Source organism: Bubalus bubalis, chromosome 12 (assembly GCF_019923935.1).
Source record: "Bubalus bubalis isolate 160015118507 breed Murrah chromosome 12, NDDB_SH_1, whole genome shotgun sequence".
Classification (NCBI taxonomy): Eukaryota; Metazoa; Chordata; class Mammalia; order Artiodactyla; family Bovidae; genus Bubalus; species Bubalus bubalis.
Window position 1 is genome coordinate 14,905,522 of NC_059168.1, and position 25,073 is coordinate 14,930,594.

General features: G+C 34.3%; 1 protein-coding gene across 8 annotated transcripts in view; it reads left to right on the plus strand.

Moving 5' to 3' along the window:
* Positions 1–25,073, plus strand: part of BIRC6 (baculoviral IAP repeat containing 6) — a 212,862-nt gene that overhangs the window by 98,101 nt on the left and 89,688 nt on the right. For all 8 annotated transcript variants that reach the window (XM_025260851.3, XM_025260853.3, XM_025260852.3 and 5 more), the window contains 16 exons: positions 137–264; positions 2,133–2,264; positions 3,079–3,294; positions 4,076–4,259; positions 4,877–5,032; positions 6,812–6,945; positions 7,570–7,723; positions 10,067–10,183; positions 12,134–12,288; positions 12,786–12,912; positions 15,496–15,606; positions 16,852–16,985; positions 19,853–19,980; positions 22,156–22,718; positions 23,723–23,898; positions 24,856–24,952. In XM_025260851.3, coding sequence (XP_025116636.3) covers positions 137–264; positions 2,133–2,264; positions 3,079–3,294; positions 4,076–4,259; positions 4,877–5,032; positions 6,812–6,945; positions 7,570–7,723; positions 10,067–10,183; positions 12,134–12,288; positions 12,786–12,912; positions 15,496–15,606; positions 16,852–16,985; positions 19,853–19,980; positions 22,156–22,718; positions 23,723–23,898; positions 24,856–24,952 — 2,712 coding nt within the window. The remainder of the gene's footprint in view (positions 1–136; positions 265–2,132; positions 2,265–3,078; positions 3,295–4,075; positions 4,260–4,876; positions 5,033–6,811; positions 6,946–7,569; positions 7,724–10,066; positions 10,184–12,133; positions 12,289–12,785; positions 12,913–15,495; positions 15,607–16,851; positions 16,986–19,852; positions 19,981–22,155; positions 22,719–23,722; positions 23,899–24,855; positions 24,953–25,073) is intronic.

The following is a 25,073-nucleotide window of genomic DNA, read 5'->3' on the forward strand; positions in this document are numbered from 1 at the left end:
GATGGTTTCCTTAATTATTTTCAAAAACTGCTTTCTTGTGATTGACACATTTATCATTTTATATTTTCTGGGTATGAGGAGTACTTTAAAATCACATTTATCATAATTATTAATACAACTTTTAATTGCTCTGTAGGTAACCAGTGGAGTTTCATTAACAATAATCTGCACACCCAGAACATAAGTCGGTCTTCCAAAGGCAGCAGTAGCCTTGATAGATTATATTCCAGAAAAATAAGAAAGCAGCTAGTTCATCATAAACAGGTAACTTTCGATATTTTTTTGCTTGTGTTGTTTTAGTGTGTGAGACATTGTATGAGAGAGACTTCCCATCAGACCTTATGAACTACTTAATTTAGGGAAATTATTTGACACTTTTGAGATGGAGTTTGTTTGTAAGATGCCAGCAGTACATAGTTCACAGATTTTTGCCAAGTTCTTTTAAGCTGTCTACCTCCTCACATTTCTGATACTACTATTCTAAGTGCAGCCATCAGTTGCCTAGTCAGAAGACGTGTCTGCCTTTGTTTTCTCAATCCAGTCATTTTTCATGCTGCCCCAGAGGGTTCTTTTAGATACATACCTGATCATATCACTCCACCTCTAAATTGTTAGTGGTTTCCAGGTGATCTTTGACTGATGGTAAAACTCCTTAATATGGCTTTAGCATATCTATCATCTGCCTGTCTAACTTTTAGGTTTGAATTTTGGCCTAGCCATATTGAATTTGAGTTCCTGGACCACCTGCAACCAGTCTTCTCATCCAAGATTTATTTTAATATGGGCTTATTCCCCCATCCCTTCCTCTCCCCCTGCCAAACATTTAATTTTCTATTTTGCTTGGATAATTGAACTTACTTTTCAGAAATTAGTTCATATTCACTTCCTCAAGGAGATCTTCCCTGATTTCTAAATTAGGATCCCATAAAATATCCCCGTGTATTCTGTATTTTGCCTTTCGTTATATTTATTGTATTCTCCTGTTGAGATTCTTTTGTTAACCTGAGTTTATAGCTGATGTCAGATTCTTATATGCCACTACTTTATTATAAATGCATCTTCCTCTCTGTCTTACAATATATATAGAAATATATACTATATATTTAATATCCAGTATAGAGCCTTGTATGTCTCTTAAAAATATTTGTATAATTGATTTAAGATGAAAGAGAAAGTGAAGTTGTTCAGTAGTGTCTGACTCTTTGCGACCCAATGGACTGTAGCCCAATAGGCTCCTCCATCCATGGGATTTTTCAGGCAAGAATACTGGAGTGAGGTTGCCATTTCTTTCTCCAGGGGATCTTCCTGACCCAGGAATGTAACCTGGGTCTCCCGCTCTCCAGTCAGACTCTACTCTTCTGAGTCACCAGGGAAGCTAATTTAAGATGAAATGAGAATTTATATGAAAACATGTATGCTCTGAAAGTTTGTGAAAGCTTTGGGTTTTTTAAAAAGCATGACTTAGCACTAAATTACTTATTTCTGAGTTTTTCCACTATGAGCAACCGTTGGCCCTTTTGCAAGAAAAATGATGTGAAGCTTTTTCACATCATTGAAATCTGAATAACTTAGGTGAATTGTAATAATGTCATTACTCTGTTGTAATATTTTACTCTTGTTAGGCAAAATGGGTTAGGCAAAGTTGGGTAAAGTGTAAAAGGGATCTGCATTATTTTTTATAACTGCATGTGAATGTATAGTTATAGTAAAATTTTTAATTAATAAGAATCATAGACATACCAAACAATATACTACTCTTGAAGGAGATTTCCATAAAAGCCAAGCTAGGACTCTTGTACAGTAAAAATATTTTCCTAGTATATTTAAAAATAATTCTTTTCCTCTGTTTAAAAACATTCCATCAGTCAGTCTCATTAGAAGCTTACATTAAAAAAGTATTACACTTATTTCTCTTCTTCCATGGATAAGAAATTGGTTACTTCTTAATTACAGAATGGGGAGATCTTTTATTTGGATTTTGGAGGTGATTTTTAAAAAAATCAATATAGTTAAAACTAGATTTCACAGAAACGACTTGTTTCATTAGTTTGCCGTATGGATTCTGAGAAGTACAATAACTTATTTTGTTGTTTTTAACATTGCTAACTATAAGATTAACATTTTCTTTAAAGCAACTTAACTTATTAAAAGCAAAACAGAAGGCTTTGGTGGAACAGATGGAAAAAGAAAAAATACAGAGTAACAAAGGATCATCATATAAACTTCTGGTAGAACAAGCAAAATTAAAGCAGGCTACCTCAAAGGTATGATCTTTCTTTTTTTAACATAATTATCTTAGAAAAGTTACTCTTCCGTTTAGTATTAATATTTTAAATTATTTGAATAGTTAAATATCTTTAATAATGATCAGGAAGTTTTATGTTATTCTGCTTATCAGCAGAAAAATCTATCCTATGTACTTCTTTGGGGGGAAAGATAGCTTTAACTCAAGGAAATACATGGTTAATGTGGACTTTAAAGTATTTTTGTAGCGTATTTTCTTTAAAGTGGATTGTGTTCCAGTAAATTGATGATAAAAGGATTCAGGATGTGTACGGTTTTCCTAATGTGTCCATTCTAAGTGAAAATTAAAATTCAGTGATTTTTAAATTAAGTTTTTTTAAAAAATAATGACGTTTTTTCAACTTGGGGGATAGTGTTTCAATAGCAACCAAGTTTGCATATTGTGTTTCTATAAATATGAGATTACAATTATTCCAGCAAAATTTGAAATGAATTAATACTCTATACTTTATATGTATAGGTTTCTTTACCATTCACCTTTTAAGATTATGTTTAGGGTGTTTTGGTAATATTTAAAATAATAAATTTGCCCTAATAGAGCCTTTTTGTAGAATTCCTCCTTTCTGAAATTCTATTTGATATCTGATGCATTATTCTAAAATAGACAGAGGTATATATTGTCAGAACTTTTTGAAGCTTATGGTTTGCCTAAAAGTCTTGTTCTTTAGAAGTTGTGTTTTCTGAGTGTATATTTTCATCTCAGAAATAAACTCATATTGAAAGACTTTTCATTCAATAAACATTGATTTAAATATTGTAAATTTCTGTGTATAGCACTTTAAGGATTTAATTCGGCTTCGTCGGACAGCGGAGTGGTCTCGTTCTAATTTAGACACAGAAGTTACAACAACAAAAGAAAGTCCAGAGATAGAACCACTTCCATTTACTCTGGCCCATGAACGTTGTATTTCAGTAGTCCAGAAACTTGTCCTGTTTCTCCTCTCTATGGATTTTACATGCCATGCAGATCTCTTATTGTTTGTTTGTAAGGTAAGTAAAGTAATAGGCCTAGTTTATAATTACAGGCTTAGAGAATAAGAAAAAGAATGAAGAAAAAAATACAGTTTTAAATTGAGTTTTAAGAGAAATAAAAGTGCTTTGGTTTTCCTTTTATGTGGTTTAGTTTTTTTTAATGTGCCTTGAAAGACTTTAGAAATACTTGGGCACTTATTTTTATGAGACCTATTATACAGTTTTAATCTAGTTAAAAGTAGATTAATGTAGATTTGAAATGTAAATAGTGTGAAGTGAAGTGAAAGTCGCTCAGTCGTGTCTGACTCTTTGTGACCACAGGGACTATACAGTCCATAGGATTCTCCAGGCCAGAATACTGGAGTGTGGGTAGCCTTTCCCTTCTCCAGAGGATCTTCCCAACCCAGGGATCGAACCCAGGTCTCCCGCATTGCAGGCGATTCTTTAAATGCTGAGCCACAAGGGAAGCCTTGGATATGTGTGTACAGCCTACCATTTTTCTTTTAAGATAGGTGATCTACAAATGAGTGTCAAGTTATAGCAGTGAAGTCTGTATTAATGCCCTGAAGGCTTTCCTGTAGCATATTCATTGTTTGTAGAAATTGAACTTTTCAACTCAGATTTTTTTAACCTGGATTTTAACATTTAATCCATGAAATTACATTTCCTTGGCATTTCATGTCAAACAGTTATTTTGATATCAAAAGCATATCTCATTGAAAAGTTACTTCAGTGCTTTATTTTTGGAGAAAACATGTAATAGCTACTTAAGTGTATGATTTTATAAAATGTGTTACAGGTTCTTGCACGCATTGCGAATGCCACGAGGCCAACCATACATCTATGTGAGATTGTGAATGAACCCCAGCTGGAAAGACTGCTATTACTTTTGGTTGGAACTGACTTCAATAGAGGAGATATATCTTGGGGTGGTGCTTGGGCTCAATATTCCTTAACTTGTATGCTACAGGATATTTTAGCAGGTTTGTTAGGATTTATTTTTAATAAGGTATATAGAAATGAGCTTGTCGATGCTTGACTAATCATTAAAGGAAACTGTGCCCCTCAAAAGTGTAAATGTCTCATCTCAGCAGTAGCAACCCTTTCAAATTACTTCTGTGTTTAATTATGTTGACACCTGTGATAAATGCAAGTGTTTATGGAGGAATTAGGTTATAAAGTGCAGGGATACGGGAGCTAGTCTGCTTCCTTATTAATACCAGCGTGGGCTGCTTCCAAGTTCTCTTGGTGCGCTTGAGGAAGGTACTCCCTGTTCCTCAGTTTTTTCATCTGTAAAATAAGATAATAAAAACATCTCTATTGTTATTCTGATGAATAAGTGAGTTAATATATTTAAAGTGATGATAACAACTCCTTGTTCATAAGGCACACATTTTATGTTTTTACTAGTTAGCATTTGAAGTTAGTGCAATGGAAGGCCCTAGCATTTCCTTGTATAGATAAGGACTCATTTGCCTCAGAATCTTTTATGGTTGGTATAGTGTACATGCTATTCTCTATACTAGATGAAAAAAATATGTTTTGGGTGTCCGTTTACTAATTACTAAAACAGTTAAGGTGATGATATTCTCACCTGCAGGAGAATTGCTGGCTCCAGTAGCTGCAGAAGCCATGGAGGAGGGACCAGTGAGTGATGATGTAGGTGCAACAGCCGGTGACTCAGATGACTCCCTGCAGCAGTCTTCAGTTCAGCTGCTGGAAACTATCGATGAACCTTTGACACATGATATGACAGGTACATCCTTTGCATTTGTAACTAAACATATCCTTAGCTCTTTTTTTAAAAATGTGAACTTAAATTTCAAAATTAAGAATATTAATGAAGTGTAAAATTTTTATAGTAAGTCTTTGGCCTTAGTAACCATATCAGTATTTTTCTGATTAACAGGTTTTACTTTGATTTTCTGCATGCTTTTTTTAAAAAACAATTGTTACTTATTTATTTATGCCTGTGCTGGTTCTTCATCGCTGCATGGGCCTTTCCCTAGTTTTGGTGAGCGGGTGCTGCCCCTCACTGTGGTGTGGGCTACTCCTCACTGTGGTGTGCGGGCTTCTCCTCACTGTGTGTGTGGGCTTCTCCATGTGGTGTCTCTCTTGTTGCAGAGCACTGGCTCTAGGTGCACAGGCTTCAGTAGTTGCAGCACATGGGCTCAGTAGCTTCAGTTTCTGGGCTCTAGATCACAGGCTCAGTTGTGGTGGCAAACAGGGTTAGTTGCTCCACGGCAGGTGTGGTCTTCCCTGACCCAGAATCATCTCCTGTCTCCTGCATTGGAGAGGCGCGTTCTTTACCACTGAGCCACAGGGGAAGCCCTTTGCATGCTTTTTCTAATAAAATGGTATCCTTTCACAGTGTCCATGTTTTTTTGATACAGTCTTACTTGGCTGTGTGGAAGGAATTACAAGCTAGAAAGCAGTTAAAAATACACAGTGGTAAAGACAGCAAGGTTAATGGCTCTTGTCTTTTTCTTTCTTTGTTTTCTGCCTTGTCAAAACTATAATGTGCATCTTAGTATGTGCAAACCTTTGTGGTGTACTCCCTACTTTTCAAGACTGTTTAATTTATTACCTTATATATTGCGATGCTGCAGTCATTTCATTTGTTTCATTACTTAATCTTAGATTCTCTCATGATTTTTTCCTTTCTGTCTGATAGTCCCTTTACCTGGAGGAGATTTTCTACTCTAGTTTGCATAGTGAACATCTTGTCTGAGATTCACATACAGCTACCCTCCTCCAAGAAGCTTTTCCCATCACCACCAGCTATGTTGGAGACTGCTGTTGGTGCTACCTACTTCTTGATTGTCTCCAGTAGCAGCTACCATGCTGTATTTGGTTTAATTTCTGTTGTGTACGCTCACCTCTGAACCCTTGTTAATTTATTGGAAGGTAGAGATGTGTTTTATTGATCTTCATATACTCAAACCCTAATGCAGGCTGATGTTTTCTTGACATTGTATAAATATATGTTGAATAAAAAAGAGTGAGAAAGAAAGGAAGATAAAGGTTGGAAGGCGTAAAAGGCTGGTCAAGCATTTGGAGTCATCTGAGAGCAAAATAGTTTCTAATTCATGATAGAAAAATAAGGTGAATAGCAGTGTTCTTAAAACTTTACATTTCACTTTAATAATGGGTTTTCTTTCCCTAACTATTAGGTGTAATTTATGAATTATATATTGGAGGCAATAAAATGAGCAATAATTGTTCATTCTAGAAATGGTTAATGATTATTTTTAATAGCAAAGTTTATGTAATTTGATTCAACAAGGACTAATCCTGTGGTCTTTTCCCCTAGGAAGTTACATACTATTGCACTGGTGTTTTTAATTGTGTGTGTTATAGGGTGATGTGTTTGCATACTTACTTATGCTTAATTGTCAAGTATAAAAATTTAGAGACTTCTATATCAGAAACATTTTATATTTAAGTAAATGTAATTGCTTTGTATTTAAAAGCTGTAGTATATTGGGTAAATTTTATATACTCCACCAAAAAAATCACTTTAAATTATTTGAAGGTGCACCTCCTCTTTCCTCTTTGGAAAAAGATAAAGAAATTGACCTTGAGCTACTTCAGGATCTAATGGAAGTTGACATTGATCCTTTAGATATTGATTTGGAAAAGGATCCTCTTGCAGCCAAAGTCTTTAAGGTATGATCCACTAGAATATTCTTTGCAATTAAAATCTTTCATCTTATACTTCTGGCTTATTGATTACTTAAAAGAGGAAAGTATACACTTAATGTAACCCATTATTTAGTTTGCTCAAAATTAAAATACTCTAGACACTATAGTAGATTGTTTTATGATACTATTGGAATGTTATAAGGAGAACTTACATCATTTTTTTAATATAGCTGCTAATATTACCTTAAATGTTAATAAGAACCATTAATAAACATAGGAGGTATGGTTAGGGAGTATAGACATTTCAAGCAGCATTTAAGGTCATCCAGGTTGAGTTCATTGCAGAATCTACGTCTTTACTAGCTGCTACTTTTTCTAAAGGAGATACAGTTCTAATACTTTATTTTAGTTTATTTTGTTTGTAAGAGATTAAGATGCTAGATTCTAATAAATACGGTCTTTTTAGACTTGGGGATACAATGGAATATTCTGAACCATTCCTATAGATCATTAAATTTATGTTTTAAAAATGTAAAGGGTAAGGGGAATGTTTACTTTGTAGCCCTGTTTGAGTTAAGGTGGTGTAAATAATATGTTATTCTTAGTAAAAAGTCAAAAATAAACCACAGTTTTTTCTATTTTTTTAAGCCAATAAGCAGTACATGGTATGACTATTGGGGTGCTGATTATGGCACCTACAATTACAACCCGTACATTGGAGGTCTTGGAATTCCTGTAGCAAAGCCACCAGCAAATGCAGAGAAGAATGGATCACAGACAGTTAGTGTTTCAGTGTCTCAGGGTAAGTGAGGCACTGTTATTAAGACAAGCTATTCTTAAAACAAGTTCTCAGTTTGTGTATTCTTGGTCTCCTGAGAATTTGATCCTGAATGTATGCTGAGAGAGTTTATTATTGCAGGGCTGCCTTGAGAGTGACTGACACTCAGAGCTGTGTGTTGGTCAGTTTGGAAGCATTTCTATTTATGGTCCATCTTTTGTTTCTCAAAATAACACTTAGCAAAATATACTTGTGAGTTGTGTGAGTTTGCCAGTGGCTTTAATTATTTTTATTGTTATTGTACTTTATTTTTATTGTTCTTATAATAGTAAATTTACATTTATTTGTAAGCAGAACGGAATCACGTTGAGTATTATTTTTGTACTCTTCTAGTCACAGAGTACATAACTTTCTTTTTTCAATGAAATATTTTCTTAAACTTTGAATCATCCAAACATTTACTGAAAAGTTACAAGTATAATACAGAGAACAGCTTTATCCTGACCCATTTGGGAGTAAGTTGTTAATCTGATAGTCTATTTTATTTTGTTTTACAAAGCAGGACATTTCTTCTACATCAGGAAGCACATTCCATCAAAATCAGGAAATTAACATTAGTACTAACTTGAAGACTCCATTGAAGTTTTAACAGTTGTGTGTAAATAATGTCCTTTATGGAAAATGATCCAGTACTAAATTGTACATTGCATTTTACAGTTGACCCTTGAGTAATAGGGGAGCAGGAGGGGCCCACTCCCACACAGTTGAAAATCTGTGTATAACTTTACAGTTGGTTCTTTCTCTCCAAAGTTTTGCATGTGTGTGGTAAGTCATTTAAGTTGTGTCTGACTCTGTGCGACCTTAATGGCTGCAGCCAGCCAGTCTCCTTTGCCCATGGGGATTCTCCAGGCAAGAATACTGGAGTGGGTCGCTGTGCCCTCCTTTAGGGAATCTTCCCAATCCAGGGATCAAACCTGCATGTCTTATGTCTCCTGCATTGGCAGGCAGGTTCTTTACCACTAGTGCCACCTGGGAAGCCTTTTACATCCATGCATTCAGCCAACTGTGGATTGTGTAGTATATGTTTTTTGAAAAAATCCGTGTAAGTTGACTTGTGCAGTTCAAAGTGTTATTCAGTTTGCCACACTTTTTCAGAGGTGACTTTCATGATCTTGATGCTTTTGAAGATCATAGGCCAGTTATTTGGTAGAATTTCCCTCAGTTGGGGTTTGTATGCTATTTCCTCATGATTGGATTCTGGTTATGTGACTTTGGCAGTAGTAGTAGGAAACTGTAGTGTCAGATTTTTCTTACTGCATCCTATTAGGTGGCTCATGATTTTAATTTGGATCACTGCGGGTGCTCTTCAGTCTAATACTTGATAAAAGATGTCTATCAAAATTTTCCAGTGAAAAATTACTCTTTTCCCTTTTGCAAAAAAAATTTTGATTGGTTGGAGTGACAGAAGACTACTTGGAAACTGTTATTTTTTGAATAGACAAATGGTTTCCTTTTTTTATTCAGTGTGTTATAATTTATTACCATTATTTATTTGTTTTAAAATATAGGGAACATAAAGTTTTCCATTTTAACCATTTTTCAGTGTATAGTTCTATGCATTAGGTAAATTCACATACCATTATTTATTTTGATATTCAAATTGCCCTGATTTTACCAGTGATATCTCCTTTAAACTGGTCTCTGTTTTTTTTTGACATGTCCTCATCTTTCTTTGAAGATTTCCCTTTTTTTGGCATCTTGTTAGATGCCCCAAGCTCATCATTTACTTTCCCTTTTCCAGACTGAGAGTTAGCCACTTCATGAACAAAAAAAATATTTCAAAACCTTTTAGTGGAAGAATTCAAGGTTTGAGTACTAGATATACTTGTTGCTAATTTGGGGCTGTTTCCATGGTCTCTTGATGGACAGATCTAGGGAATGTGTACACACATTTGTGTTTATATTTATTTCTGTATTTGTTTGTCTATCTAGCATGCCGCAAGTTCACACTGATACATCAGTTAATCTAACTGCAATCTAACTCCATAGCCTTCATTTTTCCTTTGTTCATATTTCTTTTTCTCTTGATAGTGAGGTGCCTGATTCTCCTTCTCCTTGATATACTTGCTTCCACTGTCATTGCTTCCCTACCTGGGCGCCTCTCTTTATATCGCCACTGTCCCGTCTCTGGCCTCCTTTGCCCAGGCACTGTTAGCTGCTGTTCCTCTGGTGCCCGTGCCAGGTTGCTCTGATGGGAAGATGCGTTCCTCACCCTGTCTGGGGCTCAGATGTCAACATTTTGCTGTAGGAAGTAGGACATGAATAATAATTATTAAATAGCTTTTGTTTTTTAATTGTTTTTTGTAGCCCTAGATGCTCGCCTAGAAGTTGGACTTGAACAACAAGCAGAACTTATGTTGAAAATGATGTCTACCCTGGAAGCAGATTCCATTTTACAGGCATTAACAAATACATCTCCTACATGTATGTAAAAGTCACCACTCTTAGAGTATCATACTTAACAGTATATCTCTTGATTATCGTCAGATGTACTCAGTAACAGTGGATTTTTTAAAAAATTATTTTTGGCTACACTGAGTCTTTGTTGCTTTGCAAGGGCTTTCTGTAGTTGCGGTGACGAGCGGCCACTCTTTTTTGCTGTCGTGGGCTTCTCTTGTTGTGGAGCGTAGGCTCTAGGCATGCAGGCTTCAGTAGTTGCGGCTCACAGGCTCATTATATGCGGCTCTCAGGCTTTAGAGCGCAGGCTCAGTAGTTGTGGCACACGGGCTTTGTCGCTCCGTGGCACATGGATTCTTCCTGGGCCAGAGATTGAACTCGTGTCTCCTGCATTGCCAGGCAGATTCTTATCCACTGCACCACCAGGGAACTACCAGTGACAGATATTTAAATTCTCCCTTGCTAATTTAGTAGCAAGTGGAGAGATAAGACAGAAGATTAATGAATTCAGAGGGTGGAAGGGGAACAGAACACCTCCATGTAGTGGTCTTAAGTTCAGTCCAAAAACTTGAGTCATGTTTTGCTATTTGTGGTAGTGTGAGGTTAATGACATTTTTGGGGAAGCCTGTATAGCTAGCTGCCTAGGAATTTGTCGCATTATATCCAAATTTATGATAAAGTGGGTTTTTGATAGTAACATCTTTATCTTCCTTGAGGACATATGAAAGAAGATGAAAGACATATCATGATGACAGCCAAATGGGTCTGAATGAACAACAGAATTGAGACGACTTACTACCTAATTATCTATAGCAAAAGAAGAAAAACTTTTTATAGTGAATGACCAGATAGTAAACATTTTAGGCTCTCTGGGGCTGTGCATTGTGTTTTGCAGCTCTACTGTGACTTAAGCAGCTGTAGACAACGTATACCTAAATGAATAGCTATGGCTATTAAGAAAGCCATGTTACAGAGTCTGGTGGCCTGCCATATTTGGCCAAAGGACACAGTTTGCTGACTGTTGATGTTGTGCTAGACTTCAGTAGATCCCCTTATGTCATGTGAGTACAGTTAAGAGAGCAGCCTGTCTACCTTAAGATAGAGCTGTGCTAGGGAGATGGTGATGTTTTTACTTTTCTTAGGTCAAGAAAAATGAAAATGTGGTGGGACATGGTGATGAATAAAAGTACAGGGATACTAGGTAGAACCTAGGAAGCATGTCATGTCTTTTGAAGGAGAGTTCACAATTCATTTCAATAGAGAAATTTGGGTTTTCAGATCTTCCTATGTAATGTTGAATTCTTTTGGTTTGCATTTTTCATTTTTTCTTGCCTTAGGAAGTACAGAAAAAATAGAAAAACCTAAGAATTGGTGTAATGTTCTGCTTCTTGATATAGTCTATCTTTTGATTATTCTTCTGCCCAAAACTTATGTTCCTCATTTAGTATAAAACTTTCTAAATATATGAGAAAGTTCTCTTAGCATCCTTTTATTTCTTTGCTCACCATGAATCTATACTCAGTTAGTTCGGTGTGTATATCCTCTCATCAGAACTTTTCAATAGTTTCCTGACAATTTTAATGTGTCATTCAAGGTTGAGAATCAATGGATTAGAGTCTAGATTGTTCTAAAGCCATCTTCTCAAGAAATAGGCAAGGGTCTTCTTTCTTTTCCTTTTTTCCTCCCTCTTATTAATTAGGAGAAAATTGCAGATAGAAATTGCTAGAGAGTAAGGTTCTTTCCCTTTGGTGGACAAGTGCTGTGAATTAGGGAGCTTCTCTTTGTGGTGATTTTTCTTTTGAACTTTTAAGTAATGTTGTAAAACCATGTTTTCAAACAATGTAATGCTGAATCATTTAAAAAAAAATGCAATTTTAATTAAAAAAAAAAAACCTTCACTTAACTGTACATATTAATAGCTAGTTAACATTTCTCCTGCTACTTTGTGATAAAATCACAATTGTGTTTAATTTTCAGTATCACAGTCTCCCACCGGAACGGATGATTCACTTCTAGGGGGCTTACAAGCAGCAAACCAGTCCAACCAGCTTATTGTACAGTTATCATCTGTCCCAATGTTAAATGTTTGTTTCAACAAACTTTTTTCCATGCTTCAAGTCCATCATGTTCAGGTATGACTTCAGGAGAAATGGTGTATTTTTAGACATTATTGCTGGCCTGGAAAAGATGAAATAACTGGAAAGATCAGTCTCAATCAGATAGGGATGATTTCTTTGTCACACTCAGATGGAAAAAGCTTAGAGGTATTTTAATTAACCACAGTTCATCAGTGATAGGTTATTTATTATTTTTATGATTTTAAACTTTACTTCTTTAGTTCTAACTGCATATTATACACACACCTGTATTTAAAGACTTGAGTCACCTCTTTTAATTTAGTAAAACATTTGTATTTGGTAAATTATAAATTTTAATTCAGTTAAATTTCATTTGATCTAGATTTTTAAGATGTTTGCGCTTCACCTGAATTGGAGTAACCAAAAATAGTATTTAATTGACAGATTATTTACTCATAATCGTAAAGATTCATACGTAAGTTTTTTGTTTACATGGTATTTCATAATATCATGGGTACATTTTCTTTCTGTCAATTTTCATTGTTTTTCAGTTGGAATCACTTCTCCAGCTGTGGCTCACATTGAGTCTGAATTCTAGTTCATCTGGAAGCAAAGAAAATGGAGCAGATATTTTTTTATATAATGCTAATCGAATACCTGTCATTACATTAAATCAAGGTAAAAGTCATTAACATAGCATAAAGTAAGTTAAAAAGAAAATCATTAGGTTAATAATCTTTATCATGGTTGTACTGTTTTAGTAAAACAAAAAAACACCTTTTTAAATATACTAACTTATTAATTAGCAGAAAAGCGGACAGAAAACTGTACGGTCTGTATTATGTCTGTGTATAACACAGACATAAACTCTACAGTGTTTGGTTAATCTTTACATTGTATTTCCTTCAAGTATTGTCTTGTTCATAAGCTATACTTTTTTTTTTTAATTCTTCATCTGGCTGTGTCAGGTTAGTTGTTGGGTCTTAGTTGTGGCACACAGGGTCTTCATTGTGTGCCTTTGTTGCGTCTTGTGCATTTTTTGTTGTAGTGCGCGGACTCTCTAGTTGAGGCACGTGGGCTTAGTTCCTCTGAGGCAAGTGCGATCTTAGTTCCCCTATTAGGCATCGAACTCCTGTCCTCTGCATTGCAAGGCGCATTCTTAACCATGGGGAAGTCCCATAAGCTATTCTTTTGCAACTGGTGTTTTTTAAAATGTGCAGTAGCTCTAGAGAATTAGTAGATTGGAGAAGGATGTCAATTTTTTTGTAGAAGTTGTGTTCGTTCATTTTTGTTCTTTTCTTGAGAAATGTAGAAATGTGGGAATTGCGGGACTTGAATAATATCCTTTAATAGGAGTAGAACTCGCTTTCAGCTCTGGTTACAGGAATCTGTTTAAAGAAAAGTAAAAATTATTTCTTCCTGGTGCTTTCTCTCTGGAGATGTGCGTCACACATGGCCGTCATATGGCCCGTCTCAGCCCTAGTGGCAGCTGTGCTGTCTCCTGGCCCTGCTTATATATGCACTGTCTCTAGGAGCCAGCCCTGCTTTAATTATTAGGTTTCCATGTGTTTCACTGTATTAATGATTATTATTAATTTTGCTCCCATCCCTTTTTTAAACTTTATTATTGTGAAAAACATTAACCATAAACAAGGGTAAGAAGTATTAATTATTTCTTACTGGGTAAGAAGTATTAATTATTTCTTACTGTCATCAGATATTTGGTCAGTATTCAAATTTCCATTTGTCTAAGCTGTTAACAAAACTTTTTTGTTTATTTGAGATGGAATCTGTAGAGGGTCTGCACATTTTAATTATGTTTTTAAAATTCCTCCTATGTCTTTTTTTTTCCCCATTCCTTTACAGAGTTTTTTGGTCAAAAAATGGTTGTTTGGTAGTTAGACATGGAGCTTAATCTGATTTTTTGTTTTGTTATTTAAAGGCAGTTTCATAGGTTGTTTGTTTTTGTGTTGTTGGTAGGCAATGATGATTAATGCCTAGAATTACTAGCCATTCACAGGAAGTTTCAAAATGAAAATAGTCTAATGTTGTTATTCCTTTTTTAATTTATCTTGAAATATCAATACTTCCATAAAGAGAAACTTACTTTAATGTACTATCATGTCACCCTTTGGACATACAGTTTGAATAATGGAGGCAGAAAAAGTGTTGTAAATTTTTTGTATTTTAAAATTAAATTTTAAAATTAATTGGTTCATAAGTAGTCTATAATCTAGACCACTTAGTTTCTTTAGTAAATATAAGTTCATGATTTAAAAATATTTATATTTCTGTCATAATCATTGTTTGTTGATGTTGAAATTATGCTGTTTGTAGTCAATAAGATGCTTTCTTTTTAGATTGTTTTGGTTTTGTTTTTTGTGAAATACACGTCTTTTTTAGGTTTTAGTATGATAGGTGTTGCAGACTATGTATGTTTCCTGCCTGGAATCTGGAATCAGCCATTTTACTTGGTGTTTTAAGGGCACGATTAAATGCTCTATATTATGTTTGCTTATTTTTAATACCTTTTTTCATTCTCCACCTGCCACACGTGCTTCTTATGTAGGCCTTGTAGGTGACTTAGTTATTGTTTTATTTTGTGTTTTTCTGGGAAGTTGCATTGATTTTGAAAGGTCTGCCCCTCCCCTGTTTTTCTAGGATACCCTATTATTTTCAGTTTTTGATTTTGCAGAATATGAGGATATTTAGTAAAACACACGGAGAAGGCAATGGCACCCCACTCCAGTACTCTTGCCTGGAAAATCTCATGGACGGAGGAGCCTGGTGGGCTGCAGTCCATGGGGTTGCTAAGAGTTGCACACGACTGAGCGACTTCACTTTCACTTTTCACTTTCATGCATTGGAGAAGGAAATGGCAACCCACTCCAGTGTTCTTGCCTGGAGAATCCCAGGGATGGGGGAGACTGGTGGGCTGCCGTCTATGGGGTCGCACAGAGTCGGACACGACTGAAGCGACTTAGCAGCAGCAGCAGCAGTAAAACACAAGTTATATATAGCCTGTAGTTTGGAAAGGATGACATGTTATTTGTCATGGAGTGAGCTTTAAACTTAGACATAAAATGTTGCTGACTCTTAATGCTTTAGTTATATTTAATGGGAAACTCTTATTTATGTTTTGAGGACACTAGTGAATTGATTTTAAGAATAATGTCATGGTTTTAAATTCTCTTTGTTTCAATTCTTAGTAAACATTTGCCAGGTCTGAGTGAAAATTTCTCTTTTCGTTTTTCCACATAGCATCAATAACCAGCTTTCTCACGGTGTTAGCCTGGTATCCCAATACGTTGCTCCGGACATGGTGCCTTGTGCTTCATAGTCTAACTCTCATGACAAACATGCAGCTTAATCGTAAGTTCAGACATTCCTTTATATCTCTGACATACACTTTTTTTCCCTTGCTATCAGGTTTTTAAAAAGATGCTTCCAAGAAGTGAAATAGTTGTGGAAATGATTGAACTTCTTATTTGACTGTGGCTGTTAGGCTTCTTAATGTGTCTTGTCCTTTGTGCTCCTTTCCTTTGATTATATACGCCCGTGTATCTATAATTACAAGTTTAAGTTATATTTTTACCTCCTAAAAACTTGTACTCTTAAAAATCGATTACTTTTAGAGTACAAAATCAAGTATTTAATGTTAGCCTGTGTCTTGTGCTGGTTATTTATTCTTTTTAGAGTAACTTAGCACTTAAAATGGTTTATTCATTAATATATTCGTGAACATATATGACTAGATATCTCAGTTTGTGCTTTTCACATCTAAAATCTGTTTTCATGGAATCTAATTGTTTCTTCTCAGATTCTAAACTCCTAATAGTTTCCTACTTGCTTTACGCCACTTCTTTATTTCCTGTTTAAGTTAAGATAGTAAAATGAATTTTTGAACCTTTTAAGAACAAAACTTCCCTGGTGGTCAGACAGTAAAAAAAATCTGCCTGAAATTCAGGAGACCCAATTTAATCCCTATGTCAGGAAGATCCCCTGGAGAAGGGAATGGCTACCCACTCCAGTATTCTTGCTGGGAAAATCCCACAGACAGAGAAGCCTGGCAGGCTACAGTCCATGGGCTCGCAAAGATTCCAACACACTAAACCACTAAGACTTTCACTTTCTGTATGATACTGACGATAGATTTGACTCGAGTATTTTGTTCACTTCAAAAAACTGTTGTATTGTCGGTATATATCTTAACAGTAGCTGACATGCTAAAATGAATAAATTTTGCCTCAGTTTATCTTCAAAAGCTGGGTTAAACTTTATCGGAAAAACAAATCTTTATTTCTAGAAAGGGACAGTGATTACTAAGAATAGGCTGACCAAAAGGACAGTAAACATTTAGTTATTTCTTTTCAACTTGTCTGTATACTGAATAATATATACATTAAACTAGACATTTTTCACTGCCAGAAAGGAGGCAAGAGATCTATGGTAGAGGAAAATAGAGAGTGAGGCTCAGTCAGTACAGTAGAGATTTAGATTGTTTTTAGTAACTACCAGGAATATATGAATTTTCTTTGAAACCAAGAGATGTTTTAAATACTGCAGTTCCATTGTTTCAGACTGTTTGTTGAAAACTTTTTTTTTAATGCTTTATAGCTGGTTCCAGTAGTGCCATTGGAACTCAGGAGAGTACTGCCCATCTGCTGGTTTCAGATGCAAACCTGATTCATGTTTTAGTGAAATTTCTTTCTGGCACAAGTCCACATGGAACAAATCAGCACAGTCCACAGGTATATGATTTTTGAAAACCAGAGATAGGCTTAGATTATATAGTAAACTTATTTGTAAAAGAAATTTTAAGTGTACCTAAATATGTAAAATTTTTATTGCTAAGGTATTAAATGATGGCTTTTTATGTATAAATGTAATAAAATGTTCTGAATTATTTATAATAATAATAGCTGTACTGAAACAATATAGCAGGTAGTACATTTTCTCTTGGAATTACTTGATTTTTATGCAGAGATGCATTTTCGGTGTTATATTGTATTATTTGTGAAACTTTCTAAACAAATACTTAAATGTTAGGAAAGCATTTCAAAACTATGGGAGTTTAAAAATACTTTTAAAATAATGTATTCTGTTTAATGACCTCTATAGTCAAGATTTGAGAAGTCACCTAACTTAATTGTTTTATAATATTAAATATTTTGTTCAACAAAAAACAAAAAGTTGACATGGATGGACCTAAACAGTATAATGCTAAGTGCAGTAAAACAGAAAAACAAATGCTTTGAGTTTATTTATATGTGGAACCTCAAAAAGCATAACAAATGAACAAAGGTAATAAAAGTGAATAGAGTCATAGATATAGGGAACAAACAGGTGGTTGCCTGAATGGGAGATTGGGGTTGAGGGGTGGGAAAGATGAGAGAAATGGTTGAGAGAAATTGAGAGGTACAAATTTCCAGGTACAAAATAAAAGAATCACCAGTATAAAATGTACTGCGTGGGGCATATTGTCAATAATAAGGCAATATCTTTATGATGACAGGTGGTAATTAGACTTACTGTGGTGATGATTTTGAAATGTATAGAAATATCAAATCACTGTTGTACAGCAGGATCTAAATAGTGTTGTAGATGAATTTCACTTCAAAAACAGACTCATAGAAGAAGAGATCAGAGGTAGGGGTTGGGGGAATTGGATGAAGATAACCAGAAGGCAAAATCTTCCAGTTATAAAACAGGGAAGTACTAGGGATGTAATGTACAGCAAGATAAATGTAATTTACATTTCTGTATATTATTACATATGAAAGTTGGCTGAGAGAGTAAATCTTGAGATTTATATAGAAAAAATGTTTTTCTTTTATTTTGTATCTATATGAGATGGATGTTCTCTAAATTTACTGTGGTAATCATTTCATTGTGTCTGTAAGTCAAATCATTATTCTGTACATTTCAAACTTACACAGTCCCATGTGTCAATTACATCTCAAACCCGAAAGGAAAAAGATAAATACTGCTTTTGTTAATTCAGAAAAAAAAGACATATCAGAACTTACAAGTTTTTTTAGTCTAACCATAGATGTTTCTTTTATATCAATTGGCTCAGACGGTAAAGCGTCTGCCTACAATACTGGAGACCTGGGTTTAATCCCTGGGTTGGGAAGATGATCTGGAGAAGGAAATGGAACCCACTCCAGTACTCTTGCCCGGAAAATCCCATGGACGGAGGATCCTGGCAGGCTACAGTCCATGGGGTCACAAAGAATCAGACACAACTGAGCGACTTCACTTTCACTTTCAAGCTTTTGTTGTACTGCTTTAAAAATTATTTTTCCTTCATTATAAATTTCTTTTCAAATAAAATGTGTTCACGGTTCATAGTATCTTTCTATGGATTATTCATAAATGTTTTGCAAGGTTATCTTTTATTTCTTAGCTATGTGTTTACCTACGTGTAAGATCTGTGTACTGTTCTGGGTGCTAGAGATTTATGTAGTTAACGAGACTCTGCCATTCTTGGAGCTTAAATTCTGTTGGGTACATTTAGTCAGTACTGTCATACTACAGAATAGACCTTAATTTTGTAGATCATCATAAAATAAGTGAAAGAAAAAGATAAAAAAAGAAAAGACTATTTGTAATTTGATTGACTCAGAGTTTTGATGGGGGGGACAGAGGCATGTTATCAAGTGATTGTTATACATAAAGATTGCATGAATGGAATGTGAGAATTCCTGAAATCACTGATTCCAGCTTCTTTATTTTACATATGAGAAAACATGCATTATCTGCATTGCCAACAATTATGCAGCTGGTTCATGGTAGAGCCTACATGTCAGGGAGCATACCACTGTATAAAATGGTGTGTTTCCTCTCCCCCCACAGCCCTGGCTCCCCACTTTTTTCTTTAAAGGCAGAATAAAAGTTATTCAAGATCAAGCTTTCCACAGATATTTTGGTTTATAATAGGTAGTTTCGTTATGAATGTTAAGATTTTTATACTCAGAATTAGAAATGAAGTTTGTCTAAAAGGGTTTTGAGAACTACATTGCATTTTGTTTTTCCAAAACTCCTGTAGGGTTTATGATTATAACATTCTAACACATAGTTCAGGGTACTTGGTGTAGCTCTCACTATAGTTTTTTTTTCATTGAAGAGATAGAAGTTTGAAAAGCTTTTTATTTTTCTTTTGCAGATTGCTGCAGGTTTATTTTTAGCTCTATGGTTCTTGTTTGGAGAGTTTTTTCCCTCCATTCGTTTTAGTATTTGCTCTTGTAGTCATCAGAAGCATGACCTTTTGTGGATCACTTAGCCTGTCTGTTGAAATGGGATAATTAAGATTGTGAAAAATCACAGTTTTTTGTGCTTTTGAAAGCATTGTAGAGATATTTTTTGTGTAATTTAGGTGAGTCTTTTTCTATATTGAACTAAATAAGTCTGACATAATGGAAAAATATTGACCATAGAATCTGTAATTTTCAATTTAAAATATATCAAGACCTAAAAGCTTAGTTGGTTTCATATTATCTTGTTTTTCAAATGAGAAGTTTCAACCATATGGCTCTTAACACTTGATACTTTTAAATGAATAATTCAGTAAATGGAATCAGTAAGCAGTTTTCAGTAGAATTACATTTTTCTTCAGGTTGGTCCAACAGCTACGCAAGCTATGCAAGAATTTCTTACCCGATTGCAAGTGCATCTTTCTTCAACATGTCCTCAGATATTCAGTGAATTTTTGCTCAAGCTAATTCATATACTTTCAACAGAAAGGTAAATTTCAATGTCATTAACATATATTCCTGATGTATTGATAGAAGCAATAGGTAATCCTCCAAATAAAGTTTCTCTTACCATTTGTTGGAAGTTTATCTGGGGATAGACAAGCAGGATGATACCAAGAATTAAGAGGGAAAGATTTATTGATGTGTTTCCTGATTGTTTTCTTTTCATTATGGCTCTCCCAGATCCTAAGCTTCTTCTATTGTTAATGGACTAATGGGTTCATAGATTAGTAGTTATAAACCTTCTACCTGAAATTTACCTGAAGCTCTTTAAATTATTCTAGAATAAAAGTAATGAATTAAAGCTACTAGTAATTTTATTTGAAACCTACTTGATAAAGATATCTTAAAAAAAAAATATTAATCTCGTATCAAAATCCTAAATAAAATTTATTACCAAAGTCAAGCAATAGGTTAAAAAGAATAAACTGTGACCATAATGGGTTGATTCTTAAAATCCATGAATACTTCAATATCATATACTATATATCATAATTATGAATCATTTCAGCATACTATGAGATACTTCATAAAAGCCAATGTTGCTTTCTGAGAAAAAAATGAAATATTAATATATCATCTTATTTAAAATTACAAAAAAAAACAAAAAACATGAACAAACCAGACTCTATTATGTTTATTTTAAAAGTTCCCATTAATATCAGGAAGAAGTTAAAAATGCTGTTGGCTATCTTTATTATTTAATTTCATTGTGGAAGTGCCAGTGAAGTTTTAAAAGGTATATTTGAAAATGATTAAAATAATGTGGAGAGTACATCACACTTTCACAATTAGTTTCAAAATTGGAAGTCAGAAAAAGGTATGGTTTATAATATCATAAAATAATTAATAAAGTAAAATATTAAAATTAATAGTTGATTTAAATAGCATACATTAATAATTTATTCATAATAATAGTTCTTTTAAATAGATCCGTAGCAAAATGTCTTAAACCTAATATAAAAATTAATTCAAAAAATTTATATCGAGATACGTTTTCATAGTGGCAGAAAATTTTATCTCAGAGTACTATCCTCATTTGTGTTTTCTTCCTCCTGTATAGCTTTTTTAAAATACTAATGTGGTTGTAGTTCAACTTGTTCATAGTGTTTGTGCAATGATGAAGCATAAGTGTGGGAAGGAGTAGATTCACAAAACCCAAAAATGTCATGTTATGATATGCATACATGTAATTGGAAAACGTGAAACAAAATTTTGTTGTATGATTTCATTACAACTTCAAGAGTTCTCACAATCCCTCTTCTGGTTCAGTAATTTGCTAGAAAGACTCACAGAATTCAGGAAAAACATTTTACTTACATTTTTCAGTTTATATAAAGTATAAAACTCAGGAACAGCCAGATAGAATGAATGCCCAGGGCAGCGTATGTGTGGGGGACGTTGAAGGGAGGGTGCCTATAAATGAATGTGAATTCTCAGGGCTTAGTGTTGCCACCCTTACATACCTGGAGTAACAGTTTCTTAAATATTTTAGCTGAATTCTTCTTACACTTATGTATGTTGCCAGCATCTTGACTTCCCAAGTTCTGCCACAGGAAACCCAATGCTCATATTCCACCTCCTGGAGATGCCTATCTTTTCATAGATTTAAGTCTTTTTGGTACCCTCAGCTCTCTGATGGGTTCAAGAAAAGCTTTGACCTCAGCTCCCTGATGGGTTCAAGAAAAGCTATGACTTTAGAGTTAATTTGACTTTTTTTTTTTTAATTGTTAAGTTGGGGGGACAATGATCTTTCCAGCTTTCTATATCTTAAGCATAAGCAGAACTTGAGAGCATTCAGTTTGATGTGTAAGAGTTGAATCCTAATTTATGAAAATCAAGATTGAGGTTCTAACAATACAGAGCTCATTCATTATGAGGAGTGCCTTGTGATATATAATTATTTTAGTCTGTGGCTTAAAAATCACCTCTTTGATTTACTTGTTCTCCAGTTTTCTATTTGGAAGGAAATTTATTTTTTATATTATATGATAAAATGGAGGTAAGAACAAGAAGAATGCAGGAAGAGTGGGAAACTCTGCTGCAAAGTGAAATAGTGAATACCAGGAGTTTAGTTATTGTCTAGTTTTCTTGTTTTCTGGTGGTTACCTCTTTCAAACAATTTAAAATGGGTTAATTTTTAATCCTCTCCCTTTTTCTGCAGGGGTGCCTTCCAGACAGGCCAAGGACCTCTTGATGCCCAAGTAAAGCTGTTGGAATTCACTTTGGAGCAGAATTTTGAAGTTGTTTCCGTTAGTACTATTTCTGCTGTGATAGAGTCTGTCACTTTTTTAGTGCACCACTATATCACTTGCTCAGACAAAGTCATGTCTCGAAGTGGATCAGATAGCTCAGTGGGTGCTCGAGCATGCTTTGGGGGACTCTTTGCCAACCTCATTCGTCCAGGTGATGCAAAAGCAGTTTGTGGTGAAATGACAAGAGATCAACTCATGTTTGATTTGCTAAAACTGGTTAACATTTTAGTTCAGCTGCCCCTTTCAGGCAATAGGGAATACAGTGCAAGAGTGCCTGTGACCACCAATACGACAGACAGTGTTTCAGATGAAGAAAAAGTTTCAGGAGGCAAAGATGGTAATGGAAGCACTAGTAGTATTCAAGGACCGCCTGCATATGTCGCTGACTTAGTGTTAGCCAACCAGCAGATTATGAGCCAGATTTTGTCTGCTCTGGGCCTATGTAATAGCAGTGCCATGGCGATGATAATTGGTACGTATTGAGAACATTAATCTTAAACCTGTTTCTAGTACTGTATCTCTTTCCTTTAGCAATGTATGAATTAATTTTCTTTTTACTGTACAATACAGTGTTACTTTATTGTAAACATCTTAGCCTGACTGATTGTTATTAGTTAAAACTTAGAGTGGCATACATCAGTTGAAAATTTTTAAGTGTGAAATTTTTTTAAATTGGAAAATACTAAGAAAATAACCTGTATGGAATTAAATTAAGAAAAGGAAGCAGTTTTGTAAGCTAGGCACCATAATTTATAATCATATATCTCTAACATTTTAAAGGTGAAGAATTAGACCTCAGATTTCGTATTAGGGAATGAGTAGATTTTATTTACTTACAGTTTCTTATAATGTGAAGTATAAATTTTTGTTCAAGTTGTAACAGTTTCAATGACACATCGATGTAAAATTTATATATTGTTTCTTTTCTACTTCTTTGAAAGCTAATATGTTAATTATTTTAAACTAATTAAGCTTCAGTAAATTGTATCAAAATCCATTCCTGATGTAATTTTGCTTATTAGTATTTCTTCCTTCATGTAAGGGAAAAAAAACTATTGTCTTTTTGATTAAAAGTTTTAAAGTATAGTTGCATAATAGTATCAGTTATTTTTCTCTGCTTTTCTTCTTGATATGTATAGTGTGTTCCTCAGTTGTATGATAGAATGACTTTTTTATACTGTTACCAACAACAGACGTATCTTCTATAAAAAGATAACCAAAAATTATTCTCTAGTGAATGTTATGTTAGGTATTTTAATTTCTAGACATGCATATATGTATATAGACACACAACACACGGACCCACACACAACACACGGACCCACACACAACACATGGACCCACACACAGCTGTTTTGTATGCATTCTTCAGTGGTTTGGGGGGAAAAAATGGCTTGTAAGACTCTTTATTTAAATTATTATTGGTTTTTAAGGATTTGCTTTGTAAAAAATGTGTAAACTTTTTATTTAAACTAGGGGCAAGTGGATTACATCTCACTAAACATGAAAACTTTCATGGTGGGTTAGATGCCATATCAGTTGGGGATGGACTGTTTACCATACTGACAACTCTAAGTAAAAAAGCGTCTACAGTTCATATGATGCTGCAGCCAATTTTAACCTACATGGCCTGTGGATATATGGGCAGACAGGTAAGTTCAATCCAGCAACAGTTGTAGTGATTTAAGTAGTAAATAGCAATGGGAGCAGAGAATTATCTGTAAGACAGAGACAAATAGAGTATTCTAGTTATATATTGGAAAATGAACAGAATCAGCAGATGAGAACTGTAGATTAATAATACAAGTTGAAGAGAAGTCAAAGTAAACTATAGTGATGTAAGAGTAAAATGTTTTTAAATTTTAAGATTTTCTTTCCATTGTCTTAGGAAGTAGTTCTTTCCTTTTCCCTAGAAATAGCATAGTTGAATACCAACATGTTCTACATAGAAGTATATATGAAAATGTAATATGAGTGTTTTTTTTCAAGCTTAAGTTGCATATTTAGTTTCCTTTCAGTTAAAAGAGGTTAGAGTAATTTTAAAAGAGAAGTAGGTTAGAATGTTATTACTTTTAAAATTTCCTTTTTCAAAATGAGATTTTAGGAGCCAGTGTGATTGTTTTACCTTCTAGTCTATTTACTATTTTTTTTTTTCCAAAAGCAGATTTTAAAATATAATTTCTTAAGGAATCTTTTATATGTCATTGTATAATTATCATTTTCATAAATATGTATGAATCTGTATATATATTTCCCCATTGGAAGATACAGAGATAAATATTTGAGAAGGCTACATTTTTAAAGGAAGTACTGTCTAGTGGAAAAGGAAGTCAGTGCACATTAAGGTAGAAAATGATACTAGGTAAAGACAGACACAAAAAGTGCTGAGTTCAGAGAGGAGACTGTTCACTTACCTTCTGACACAGGCAAGATTTCTTAAATATTTTGGCAGACATTTTATATTAAGTGGTTTAGGTTAAGGTTACCATTTTATAATAATTAAGTATAAAAGAATGTTATATTCAGTGAAACTTAATTGTCCTAATTCATAGTAAATTAATAATCACCTTTTAAAAATCACAGCATACATGTATGGTTTATTTTTTTAGGGCTCTCTTGCTACTTGCCAGTTATCTGAACCATTACTGTGGTTCATTCTGAGAGTACTGGATACTAGTGATGCCTTGAAAGCGTTCCATGATATGGGTAAGGGAAAATTTCCAAAACTGCCTTTTAAGTGTAATGTTAAGTAGTACAGTATGTTCTTATTTTGATAGTCTTCTGTGAGAGTTGACTTGGTGTCAAATAATCTGTGTTAAGATAATTT